This window comes from Toxorhynchites rutilus, chromosome 2 (assembly GCF_029784135.1).
Source record: "Toxorhynchites rutilus septentrionalis strain SRP chromosome 2, ASM2978413v1, whole genome shotgun sequence".
NCBI lineage: Eukaryota > Metazoa > Arthropoda > Insecta > Diptera > Culicidae > Toxorhynchites > Toxorhynchites rutilus.
The window spans coordinates 273,640,913-273,655,041 of NC_073745.1; the positions used below are offsets into that span (position 1 = coordinate 273,640,913).

A 14,129-nucleotide genomic window follows, 5' to 3' on the forward strand; every position below is an offset into this window, starting at 1 on the left:
CGGGAGGAGTGTCTAGCCACCATAGAAACATTTATAGCACCCTAAAACTTCCACATGCATTTGGTTCCATTTGCTTGAATAATTTTCGAGTAATGCAGAAATTTGTGTTTCATTTGTATGCCAGACCCCCCCCCCCCCCTTAGAGAGGGGGGAGGAGTCTCAAACTATTACGAAAACCTTCCCCGGCCTCAAAAACCCCTACATACCAATTTTCATGTTGATCGGTTCAGTAGTTTCCGAGTCCATAAGAATCAGACAGACAGACAGACAGACAGAAATCATTTTTATATATTAGGCTGTCAAAAAAGTCCTGCGGTATTTCCGCGAAGTGTCGATGTAAGCGCGTAGTTCTAGTTGTATTCATTGTATCGAGTCATACTATAGCTTGTTGGAAAGGTATTTTTGCGCGCTATAATATAGTCCTTGACAGTGTTTTGTTTGGTTAAGTCGTTCGTGAGTTGTAGTGTCGCAAATATGGGGCAACATAAAGAGAAAATCCGACATATTTTACAGTACTACTATGACAAAGGCAAAAATGCATCTCAAGCTGCCAATAAAATTTGTGCAGTTTATGGACCCGATACAGTTTCCATTTCCACCGCACAACGATGGTTTCAACGTTTTCGTTCTGGTGTAGAGGTCGTCGAAGATGCGCCACGCTCCGGAAGGCCTGTCGTCGAAAATTGCGACAAAATCGCTGAATTAGCCGAGAAAGACCGGCATAGTAGCAGCCGTAGCATCGGCCAAGAGCTGGGGATAAGTCATCAAACCGTTATTAACCATTTGAAGAAGCTTGGATTCACAAAGAAGCTCGATGTATGGGTGCCACACACGTTGACGCAAAAAACATCATTGACCGTATCGACGTATGTGGCCTTTTAAATTTCAGCGCAGTTAACGAGTGAAGTTCGATAAATGGGTTGCCTTTCCAACCTAGTTCGCAAACATATACTATAAATGGTGAAAAAAATGTTCTCGCAATGAAAAAGCCTCTTAGAGTACATGGTAAAAGCACGAAGTTTACCCGACGATGCGACTTATTAAACTTAACGGGATTTATCTTGCGCTGAACGTGAAATGGGTACCACTTCAAGACTATTCGCTAGTCGTACGGTATTTGAAAACATATAAAACTGAATCTTCATCGTGAAGGATATGTCAAATGCACAACGAATGAATTGAACATTTCAGTAACGATTTTTCAATCAAAATTTTACACGTGTACGTAGTGCCTCACCTTCAAATGCTGACTCAGGGGTAATATCGCGATGATCCACCACGCCCACGCCGGTCCGTCCACCACGTCCACCCAGTTGCTCTCCAACTGCGGCATCCGGCCAAAGCTCTTGAATATCTCACACTTGATATTCTCCGGCAAACTTTGATGCCAGCCGATCGCCTTGAGCAGCACCTTTTCGTGAAGCTCTCGAATTAAATGCACCTTCTCGTCGTCGACTCCAGCCGCTCCGACCCCACTACCATCTATCTTGTCATCCTCGATGAATTCCACGTTCGCGGTATCGTAGCCATCCTTTTCGTGCCGGGCCACCACCCGGAAACGACGTCCACCGACGGTGGACAGGATGGAGCATCCGTCTCCCAGCTGCACGCAGTCCCGGATGTCCAGCATCGTTCCGTACTCAACGTACCGCTGACGGCCGTTCTGCTGGGGCAGCGCAATTCCGAACTGCCGTTCGCCACTCTCGATCGCCCGCCGCACCATCAGCCGGTACCGGGGCTCGTACACAAACAGCGGACATGGCACTGAGGGAAATGCAGTTGTGCAGATGAATACCGGAACCGTGGGTTCGCGGTCCAGCTCCTGGCGCTTTCGTTTCTCGTACGGTTCGGGAATGAACCGCTGCATGGCCGTCTCCACAAATTTGGTTACCTTACGCCTAGACAATGAGATCAGAGTAGGATTGTTGGCGGCCAGCAGTGCGAGATTGCTACTGTTGTTCACCATATGCTGCCGGAACTGTTCGATCAGGGGGGCCATGCACAGCGGACACGACGAGGAGTAGTCCATGCAGCGATCGAGGCAAACCTGAGGGACGGAGGGAAATTGATTAGCTCAGAAACAATCATTGGAAAAAAAGGGAGTCATACCCAACAGTAGGTGTGACCACACGGGGTCACCACTGGACGCCATAGGGTACGACAGCAAAGAACACAGTCGAAGTCGGATGCTTCGATGTTCGCCGGATCGGCCTGCAACCGCACCGGATTGCCTTCGGCCCACCGCACCAACTCCAACTCTTTGGCCATTCGATCAACAAACGATCGCAGTTTCGAGTTGGGCTTTGGAATGACTGTTGTCTGCTCGTGCCTACTGTGCGAGTGCTGGAACCGCTGGTTCTTCTGCGAAAGCTGATAGGAGTCGCTCTCGACGCACAGTGGAACGTCCATCCGCGGATTGAATATGTTCAGATTGAACGCCGTCAGCGATTTCCGCCGGTGGTGCGGCGGATTCATCGTCTGCCGATAGAAGTCATCCATTTCGTCGAAAAAACTGGACCGGAAGTAATCCTCGTCGCCGCAGTCGGAATGGTCCTCGTCGAAGTCGCCCGTCCGTAGCGTCAGATACTGCTTTTTCGCTTTGTGCTTGTGGGCGGACAGAATGCGATGGTGGCGCCGTTTGCGGGTGCTCATCAGCGAGTACGGCGTGCTGAAGATGAGCGACAGCGGATCAACCACGGCCAGGGGAGGTTTTGGCTCCGACCGGGCCGCTGCGAGTATTTTTTGAAGATCCTGAAACCGAAGTGAAAAAGGAACGGTCAGATTTGTTTTCAAATGGAAAGACTAATATACCTTTGCAAGATCGTGTTTTATCCCGCTGGCCACACACATCGATTGTTTGTCCAGGAATATCGATATGCAGTGGGAGATTATGGCTTGTTCCGATTTGCCAAGTGCCGTCAGCGAGAGGGCCCGGAAATAGTGTGCCTGGAAAGGAAGATACAAATATTATTCTTTCGAATGTAGTGGTGAAATAAATTCATGTGAATTCGCTACAAGCTGTAACACGCATCGTAAACATGATTGGAGATAGGAATGATTGAATCAGAAAAATGGCTCCAATGCATGAGAGCGATGTTCCACCGAACACGTGATCCGCAGTCACAACACCTCAGCTTTTATCTTTAATCCAATCAAAGCCGTTTACAATATGTACATATGCAAAACGCATTATGTAAATGTGGGATGGTAGATCCATCGTTTCAGATTAGCTCCAGCCATGCGCCAAAAAAAAAGTTATCCCATAAAGTGTTCGAAGAACACCGTAAAAAAAATCTTCCTTTCAAGTACGAACCCTATGATCGCCTCTTGCCTATGCCATGTAAAGCACACCCCCACACGGCGAACGTAACATGTTTCGTAACTGTGCCATCCTCCCCCTCCTCCCGAAGGAAACCGTGAACGTGACACGGTCGATACGTGCGTTATTTTCGTTCTTGGCTAAAAATCGTGATATAATGCTACTCCGACGAACGAACGAAAGGCGGTGATTTAAGAAGGTTTTTTCCACACACGCAAAATAACAATCCCCAGGGGGAGCCTGGAAATCGAGCAGGATACCAAGGATGACGGAGGTGTTATGTATGGAAAATCTATACCACGCGACACGTCATCTGTGGTGGGGCAGTTTTGTTTTCCTCGATTCTCCGGTGACCTCCGAAGTGTTTACGCCACATTCAAACTGCCAAACCAATCAATCACCCGGGGGGAACACCCGGCGGGGATTCTGGACATGGTTAATCTATCGACATTATCGTATGATGGGAGATGTCTTCTGGAAGAATGTGGGCCCATCAATCTTTGATTAGATTACTTCTGATTTTGGTTCTGATAATGGCCCAAGGGTTTACATCTAAACGCGGATGAGTAGTGCAAGCCAAAAATGAGAGCTGTTATTTTGTAGTTTGGCTACATTAACAAGCAAGCCGTAAAAATATTTTTTTTTGACAAAAGCCATTGCACAATGGTCCAGGAGATGCATTAAAGTGGAAATTAGCATTTAGAGCTCGACAGTTATTCTCTAGACAAAAACTGTCTTCGACAAAGTTGTTACATATGATAGAGAGCTCATTTTCATGTTGCCAAAAATAGGGTGACCAACATTTTCAATGAAATAAAAAATCTAACTTTCTTATCTCTATAGAGATAAACATAATTCGACAATGTTGTAGTCCCAATTATTCGAGACATCTTTGTAGAACAAAGTGTTGACGTAGGACTACGTCTTTCATTTCTATACCGGGGTGTAAAATCAAATTTTCGAAAACGAAACGAAACGAGACCGGTTCCGCTTGAGGCATCGGAGCAACTGCCACACACACATACACGCGCGCAACTCTTTTCGTTCGCTGGTTATCGAGAAGAATCCGGAAAGAAGTGATCATTTCTGAAAAATAATCTGCCATTGTAAATTACATTCAAGCGAAAGAGTTTATTTTAATGTTTTCTATTCATATAATACTGCGATCAATTGCATTTCGTTTTGTGATTTTTCAATCAAGTGCAATTAACAGGAACGTTTCTGAAGATTATTCTTCCCCATCAGTAGAACATTTTCGTATCCAATATAATATGCATAAAACCTTGTGCCTCCAATGTAACGCTCTCGTTTTCCTCCAAAGTCCCCCAAATATTCATTCATTCATTCATTCAGAATTGATTCAGATGCAACTAAAAACAAATGATCACTAAATCAACGATAGTCCTACGTCACCCTTGCGGTTATACCACAGATATAACCCAGTTCCTGTTTTTTTTCTATCTCTTGAAATAACCGATATAGCTCCTTTTTCCTAAGTTGCGTTGGGGTCACCATTAAAAAAACTGTTTTTTTTGCTCTAACTTTTATATTTCAAATTCTGCTCTAACTTTTATATTTCAGATTCTACATACAAACTGTCTTCGAAAGACTTTTAGAACATACTGATACAAAAATTTTGCGATGCAGAACTTGCCAATATCTCAACTTCACTCAAAGTTATTGATATTTCTTCCCAAAAAATACGCTCTCTTCAATTGCTTGCCATTTTTTTCTGGGGCAAACATAAAAAATGTTTGTTGATGGAATTTGAACGAATTTCACTCCATATAATATGTGATTTTCAAAGATATGTTATTTTTTGTATTTGAGTAAATTAAAATTGAAATCATGTGTTTTTGTCTGGTCTTGAGAATAACTGTCGAGCTCTAAATGCTAATTTCTACTTAAATGCATCTTCTGGACCATTGTGAATTGATGTAATTTTGATTATTGACGCTAAAGAAATTCCAATGTTTAAGAATTATTTTTTCCCATCTTCCATTTTCCGGGAAATGAGTGTTCGAACATTGTCCGGAACCCACACTTTTTTGTAAGTAGGGTAAATGATGTTGGTTTGTCCGATTTAGGTTGTTTTCACTAGTAAATGCAAATCGATTTTTTCTTAATGAAAATGAAACACATATAAAGTCCCAAGTCTCTGGTTGCTAATAATAAGGCGTTCAAATTATCTATATTTATGTTTTTTAACGATTTTTTTTTCAAGGCGAAATTATGATCATAGTTTGTCCGGTTTTAGAAACCACTATTTTTTGAATAATGTAAATCAAGAATACTTGATTTGACACAGGTGCGCTAAACTGAAACATCCAAAAAATTGGACAAACCACCATCATTTCCCTTACAAACGCACTGCGAACTAAAAGATGCGCCATATAGCAAATATTAGGCTGTCAAAAAAGTCCTGCGGTATTTTTTTTTAAATTTTCATTTGTTCATAAAATTAGTTACAATCATCTGTTTTAAGTCAAATATGCGCCGTGTTTTGTTCGATGACTTGTTCCCAACGAGATGCCAACTTCATAATACCCCTGTTATAGAAGCTCGCTTCCTTATTGGCAAAAAACTCGGATAGCCAATTTTCACTTCTGACTACCTAGCTCGTTCGCCATGGACAAAAACAGGTGGTAGTCACTTGGTGCAAGGTCCGGACTATACGGCGGATGCAAAAGAACCTCCCATCCGGGCTCCCGGAGCTTCTGGCGCGTCACCAAAGAAGTGTGTGGCCTGGCGTTGTCCTGATGGAAGACAATGCGGCCTCTGTTTATCAAAGATGGCCTCTTCTTCATGAGTGCTACCTTCAAACGGTCCAGTTGTTGGCAGTACAGGTCCGAATTGAGCGTTTGGCCATAGGGAAGCAGCTCATAATAGATTATTCCTTGACAATCCCACCAAACACACAGCAGAACCTTCCTGGCAGTTAATGAGGCTTGGCCACCGTCTGAGCCGCTTCAGCGGGCTTCTACCACGACCGTTTGCGCTTCACGTTGTCGTAAGTGACCCACTTTTCATCGCCAGTCACCATCCGCTTCAGAAACGGGTCGATTTTGTTGCGATTCAGCAGCGATTCACATGCGTCGATACGGTCAAAGATGTTTTTTTGCGTCAACGTGTGTGGCACCCATACATCGAGCTTCTTTGTGAATCCAAGCTTCTTCAAATGGTTAATAACGGTTTGATGACTTATCCCCAGCTCTTGGCCGATGCTACGGCTGCTACTATGCCGGTCTTTCTCGGCAAATTCAGCGATCTTGTCGCAATTTTCGACGACAGGCCTTCCGGAGCGTGGCGCATCTTCGACGACCTCTACACCAGAACGAAAACGTTGAAACCATCGTTGTGCGGTGGAAATGGAAACTGTATCGGGTCCATAAACTGCACAAATTTTATTGGCAGCTTGAGATGCATTTTTACCTTTGTCATAGTAGTACTGTAAAATATGTCAGATTTACTCTTTATTTTGCTCCGTATTTGCGACACTATAACTCACGAACGACTTAACCAAACAAAACACTGTCAAGGACTATATTATAGCGCGCAAAAATACCTTTCCAACAAGCTATAGTATGACTCGATACAATGAATACAACTAGAACTACGCGCTTACAACGACACCTCGCGGAAATACCGCAGGACTTTTTTGACAGCCTAATATATGGCGTTAAAATGCATTAAATTTATATTCCGGGACGAACACTGACTCTGAATCAACTTACAACTAAGTCTGAATCGATCAGATGAATGAAAGTCCCTGAGTATAAACCTGAATTAATCCACCTATGGTGAGATGTGACCTTTCTTATTTCATGTAGTTTTGACTTATTATCGGCAGCCTTTTTTAAACGGTTTTATTTGGCTTGCCCTGTAATATGTTTGTATGTTTGTATGTTTGTATGTTTGTATGTTTGTATGTTTGTATGTTTGTATGTTTGTATGTTTGTATGTTTGTATGTTTGTATGTTTGTATGTTTGTATGTTTGTATGTTTGTATGTTTGTATGTTTGTATGTTTGTATGTTTGTATGTTTGTATGTTTGTATGTTTGTATGTTTGTATGTTTGTATGTTTGTATGTTTGTATGTTTGTATGTTTGTATGTTTGTATGTTTGTATGTTTGTATGTTTGTATGTTTGTATGTTTGTATGTTTGTATGTTTGTATGTTTGTATGTTTGTATGTTTGTATGTTTGTATGTTTGTATGTTTGTATGTTTGTATGTTTGTATGTTTGTATGTTTGTATGTTTGTATGTTTGTATGTTTGTATGTTTGTATGTTTGTATGTTTGTATGTTTGTATGTTTGTATGTTTGTATGTTTGTATGTTTGTATGTTTGTATGTTTGTATGTTTGTATGTTTGTATGTTTGTATGTTTGTATGTTTGTATGTTTGTATGTTTGTATGTTTGTATGTTTGTATGTTTGTATGTTTGTATGTTTGTATGTTTGTATGTTTGTATGTTTGTATGTTTGTATGTTTGTATGTTTGTATGTTTGTATGTTTGTATGTTTGTATGTTTGTATGTTTGTATGTTTGTATGTTTGTATGTTTGTATGTTTGTATGTTTGTATGTTTGTATGTTTGTATGTTTGTATGTTTGTATGTTTGTATGTTTGTATGTTTGTATGTTTGTATGTTTGTATGTTTGTATGTTTGTATGTTTGTATGTTTGTATGTTTGTATGTTTGTCTGTAGTGCTGACCCACATTAACAGAAATTTGACCCTCTTCCCGTTGACCGATTGATCTGAAATTTGGAACACACCTTCATCTCTGTAGTCATTATAAAACTGCGTATTTCATGATCTTGAAAATCAAAGATGGCGGCCGCTACAAAATGGTGGATCACATATTTTATCAAAACCTCATCAATATGGGTTTTCCAAAACCCCATCAAAATGGGTATCAAATGAAAGGGCTTGACTAGTGGAATACGGTTATTTAAGAAAAATGCAAATCCAAGATGACTGCCACTACAAAATGGCAGACTACATATTTTTTCAAAACCTTATTAATATGGGTATCAAATGAAAGGGCTTGACTAGTAGAACACGGTTATTTATGAAAAATGCAAATCCAAGATGGCTGCCACTACAAAATGTCGGACTATATATTATGTCAAAACCCCGGACATATGGGTATCAAATAAGAGGGCTTGACTAGCAGAACACCGTTATTCATGAAAAATACAAATCCAAGATGGCTGCCACTACAAAATGGCGGACTACATATTTTTTAAAACCCTATTATTATGGGTATCAAATGAAAGGGTTTGACTAGTAGAACACGGTTATTTATGAAAAATGCAAACCCATTAAAATCCTACCAAATGGCGAACTGCATATTATGTCAAAACCCCATTTATATGGGTATCAAATGAAAGGGCTGGACTAGCAGAACACAGTTATTTATGAACAATGTAAATCTATGATGACTGCCACTATCAAATGGCGGGCTGCATATTTTCTCAAAACCCGATTAATATGTGTATCAAATAAAACGGCTTGAATAGTGGATCACATAACTTGAAAACTCCAACCTCAAGATGGTCTAATCACAAAATAGCAAAATACTTTATTAAACGGTTTTATTTAGCTTTAACTGTCCGTATGTATGTTTGTATGTCTTTAGGGTTGCCCTACATTAATAGAAATTTGACCAATAGGAACTGACCGAATTTATAAAATACCTTTATCTCTGCTGTCATTTTAAAACTGCTTATCTTGAAAAATCCAATTTGGCCACCGCTACAAAAAGCTGATTTCATATCATCTCAAAATAAGGTTGATTGAGATATGTGTATCAATCGAACGAACTTGACTTGGAGAACACACTATGTATTTTCTGCAATTCACTCAATATCGGTATGAAATGAAATTTTTGACTGATAGAATACAGTACAATGGTTTCATTGTAGAGAATTATTCTAATGAAACAGATAATGTACTGAATACTAGAAAATAAAATAAGTACAAAAAACTTTTTAAGTTAAACGGTTTAAAAAAAGTCATGGGGCACGTTGGATTTCTATTATTCGCAATTAGCGACTTCATCATATGTCCTACGATTTATTTTATTCTTATCAATGCCCTAGACTAATGAAGGAGAGGTATGATAACTGCTAACTGCTACTTGCCTAATTATTTTCTAGCTTTTAGTACATTATTATGTTTATTCACAATTAAACCGTTTAACTTAAAAAGTTTTTTTAACTTATTTTATTTTCAGTTGAAACAAACGAATATTCACACCAGCAATCTCATTAGAATTATCGTTCCACGTGCTGATGATTTCCTTCAGTTCCTCCACACACGAAATTGTACGGACCGCCCTCACCTAAAGTTATTACGGACAATAATGTATCTTTTCGAAAATATTTGTCCAATTAATTGATACTTAGAAACATTTACAATTGAAGATGCAAAAATAAATGAAAAAAATCTTCCGTCTTCCATAGTAAACAAACCAGAATGTGCTTCGAAGGTTAGATGTGTAGGCTCAGTGTTGATTCAGCAGGAAAACAAATGTCCGTTATGGCCTACGTTCGATTTTTCGAACACTCAATTTCCCGGCTGTTATTTTCTCGTAGGAAGCCCAATCGAATGATTGCCCTGCATAACAATGTGTGATTTTTTATCAAAGTAATACTTTAGCAAAGTTCACTTATTTTTGTATTTTATTGTTTTTTTTTCATGAAACTGATAACAGATTAAAAGCATACTTGCGAATTTATTGGCGAATCAAGTTATACAAATCTGAATGAAATTGATGGTCAGTGGAAGCTAATAAACTGAGCTATTATTTGATGCCACAATATTACAATGCTTGGGGTTGCTTTCAAAAGATATAAAAAATATTATTTGATGCCACAATATTACCATGGGGTTGCTTTCAAAAGATATAAAAAATATCAAAGTTATTTTTAAACTTTTTGAACACTTATTTATGCTTCAGCGTTTTCAAAAATCTTTATGGCTCCGATTTTTAAAATTAAAATAAATCTTTATTTATTTTGATTCATCGAAGCATTGTCATTTTGAGGCGGTTGAATGCCACCATTGTAGATACTCTATAGAAGTACTTTGCAAAAAAAATCATTTTCTCAGAGCAATCCACCGCAGAATCCTCCAACTGCTGATTTTATAATAAATCATTATTTGAAAACTACTTGTCTGATGAAAATGCGGTCTTGATGAAATTTTGTTTTTTTCGAGAACACTCTGCTCGAGAAATTTATACCGAGTTAAATTTAAAAAATTAAATCGTTTCCCCCACAAAACACCATTCTTTATTCTTTAAATACATTTCAGCTGAAAATACTGACCCAATTTCTCATTATATGGTGTATAGCTGTGTAGTGTAGGTCTTGTGAAAAATGGAAGTTTTAATTTTATATTTTCGACCAAATATCGGAAACTCACAAAAAACAGACAAATTTATGACACGAAATTACGAAATTTGCGAAATGTTAAGAATATTTTTTATATAAAATGTGTACAACAACCTCTTTTAAAGTTCAGATAAAAAACGGAAAAAAACTAAAGTTAGTGTTTTGAAAAAAACTAACTCTGAATCGACCATTTCCGCGTGATATTACTCCATTTCCAGAGATTTAGTGCTCATTGTCAAATCGTATATATCATTGTTAAAAACCATCCTTGCGAGACTTTAAAACAACACGACTGGTTGCAAAAGAGCTCGGTTTACAATGTCAAAGCATTTTTTTTAAATAAAAAAAAAATTGAAAAATAAAAAAAATTTGAAAATAAATTCAATTGCACCTATTTTTACTGATGCAGTATCGGCACCATAAACACCATCCACAATTTCAACGGCCTAGCATTGTCGCATTTAAAAAACAAAAAGTGTGAAATGTACCGAATTTTCTTTTTCCATTGCTTCCATTGCGAACACCCTGTAACTCACAACTGAATGGAACAAACAAAATATTTTTTAGCGTCACCTTTACAACGAACCTAAAAAAAAATTCTATTATCGATATTACGATATCAATCACCAAAGCCAGCCAACAAGAAAATATTGGATAACTTTTTCTCCAACCTAATATTTAACAGAATGTAGAACTTTACTGAACGAAAAAACGAACAGAATGCGGTTCAAAGTAATTTTTTTAAAATGATGATGGTCCCACCTCTTTCCCCTACATAGGTTTGAGCTGGACGAGTTATCTTGTGGATAATTATATGGAGAAGTTTCTTTGTAATATCAAATCAACCAGTAAGTAAGTTAAAAACAAAAAACGGTCCGGTTGTACCACTGGCATATATTGTTTATCAAAAGAACAAGTAAGGGCATTATCTGAACGCTAAATATTCCATGGCATGTCAAGAGAATTTCCAATCCGGGAAGACACTTGACCGATCGGGAATCGAACCCAATGCCTATATCAGCATTAGCCATGAATTTACAAGGAATTTCCCGCTTTACTTGATTCCCGAGAACGATCTACTCATGCGATCGCTTTCGAGTCCAGACAGCTGAGCAACCCCAAGCCTAATTCTAGCCGACACTTCAGACCCAGTAACTTTCCCAAGGCATGTCAAGAGAATTTTCAACCCGGGAAGACCCTTGACCGTTCAGGAATTGAACCTAATACCTATGTCAGTACCAGTCTTGAATTTAAAAAGGAAATCCCGCTTTACTGGATACCCGACAACGATCTGTTAATCGTTTTCGAGACCAGACAGCTGACCAAACCTAAGCCTAATTCCAGCCGATACTTCAGGCCCTTCGATCAAGCTGGGGTATAATCGCGTCAATCTGAATCTGCATTGAGATCTGCCACAACACAGAATGATCTCGTCAATCATCTGTCAAAAGGATAAATTTACAAGTACTCCGGTTAGGCTATCCCTAGCTTCTTTTCAGTTTCCACTTTCAATCCCTTGGAATGGATCGATCTTATTAAACAAAACAAAAACGAAGAAAAAAAATCACTTTTGCCAATGTTCAATTTCAAATTTTACTATGCCAGTTCACGCGCGCGATGCTCAAACTCTTGTAGACTTCACAATTATTTTTAAACTAATCTAATAACTAAAATTATTAAAAATAAAAAAAAATAATTAAAACAACATACCATCATCATCATAGTCTAAAGATAAAAAAACAAACACACATGCACCTACACCTAAAACAGTACTCTATCCATTATATAATAATGATGACGGTCCCACTTTATTTTCCTACAACGATTTGAGCTGGACGAATTTTCTTTGATAACTATTTATATGGATTTCTTTTATAATACAAACAAAACCAGTATATTAGTTAAGATCATAGACATAGATTGTCATTCGAAAGAGCAAGTAAAGGCATTATATGAACGCTAGATATTCCAAGGCATGTCAAGAGAATATCCAATCCGGGAAGACCCTTGACCGATCAGGAGTTGAACCTAATACCTATATCCATACCAGCTTTGAATTCACAAGGAAATCCCGCCTTACTGGATACCCGACAACGATCTGTTAATCGTTTTTGAGACCAGACAGCTGAGCAAACCTAAGCCTAATTCCAGCCGAAACTTCAGACCCTTCATTCAAACTGGGGTATAATCGCTACAATCTGAATCTGCAATGAGATCTGCCTCAACACAGAAAGATTTCCTCAATCATCTGTTAAAAAGATAAATTTACAAGAATTCCGATTGAGCTATCCCTAGCTTGTTCGCAATTTCCACTTTCAATCCCTTAGAATGATATGATTTTCTTGAAAACAGAACCATTATTTTTAGCCAATGCTCAATTTTAAGCTTCTCTATGCCGTTTCACGTGCACGATGCTCAAACTGTTGTAGACTACTCGAAATGTATAAAAAAAATAAATTAAAAACGAGTACAAACAAATAAAATACCACCATCATCATAGTCTAATAATAAAAAAAAGCACAAAAAAAAAATTAATCCGTCATAGCTTCGTCATCTTACATACTAACATTGATTACACACCAGGTCAAAAATCAAAATCATGCTTCAAAAACTCTTTACAAATACTACGAAACATTCGAAGGCTTGTTGCTGTCTTTGCCTCATTGGGTAAGGTATTATACAGTCGATATCCCTTATAAAAAAAATTAATTTTGGGTACACGACATTCGGAAGTTCATGGTTCTGAGGTCGCTTGCTTGTCTTGTATTATATCGATGCATGTCTCTTCCATACATTATAGTATTTCGTAGGTAATTCGGCGTCATATTATTAGTCATTTTGTATATAAACGTGAGCGTGCAATATTGGGTTGGGTAATGGGTTTACTTTGCTGATAGGATCATCACAGATCAGTTCTTCAAAATATCCTGTCCTGTTTTGTCCATCAATACCTAATTCCGAGCGAAACTTTTAAAACCTCAAGTTTTCAATGGTTCTTGGGATGTCGCTGTTTCCTAATTTTGGGAATGCATGTTCTAAATGAAATATCTTTGCCACATGTTTTCATCATATCATAATAAAACTTCTAGACATCTGAAATTGAAATGAAGTTTAGTATTATTTTGGGAAATTTCCTCTCGTTTAGTATTCCTTTGCTGCTTACTTTTATTTTCCTTTGAAAAGCGGAGTGAAAGTTACATTCTCCAAAATGGGTATAATCGACATGAAGGGCAATTTTAAGGCCATCGTAACTCAGGATAAAGCAATCTATGGCTCTGTATTATTTTTGAGAACTGATTGGCATAAGTTCGATTTTTTTGTTGATAATCATTTTAGTCCTTTTTTACTTCTAATTTCCATCTTTATATTTTGGTTGTTGGTATTATGGTTATAAATAATATTGTTCC

General features: G+C 38.4%; 1 protein-coding gene across 4 annotated transcripts in view; it reads right to left on the reverse strand.

The window, feature by feature from the left end:
• Positions 1-14,129, reverse strand: part of LOC129766224 (LON peptidase N-terminal domain and RING finger protein 1) — a 188,516-nt gene that overhangs the window by 14,573 nt on the left and 159,814 nt on the right. For all 4 annotated transcript variants that reach the window (XM_055766737.1, XM_055766740.1, XM_055766738.1 and 1 more), the window contains exons 4-6: positions 2,812-2,946; positions 2,110-2,751; positions 1,238-2,047 (exon numbers count right to left, since the gene is read on the reverse strand). In XM_055766737.1, the coding sequence (XP_055622712.1) occupies positions 1,238-2,047; positions 2,110-2,751; positions 2,812-2,946 (1,587 nt within the window). The remainder of the gene's footprint in view (positions 1-1,237; positions 2,048-2,109; positions 2,752-2,811; positions 2,947-14,129) is intronic.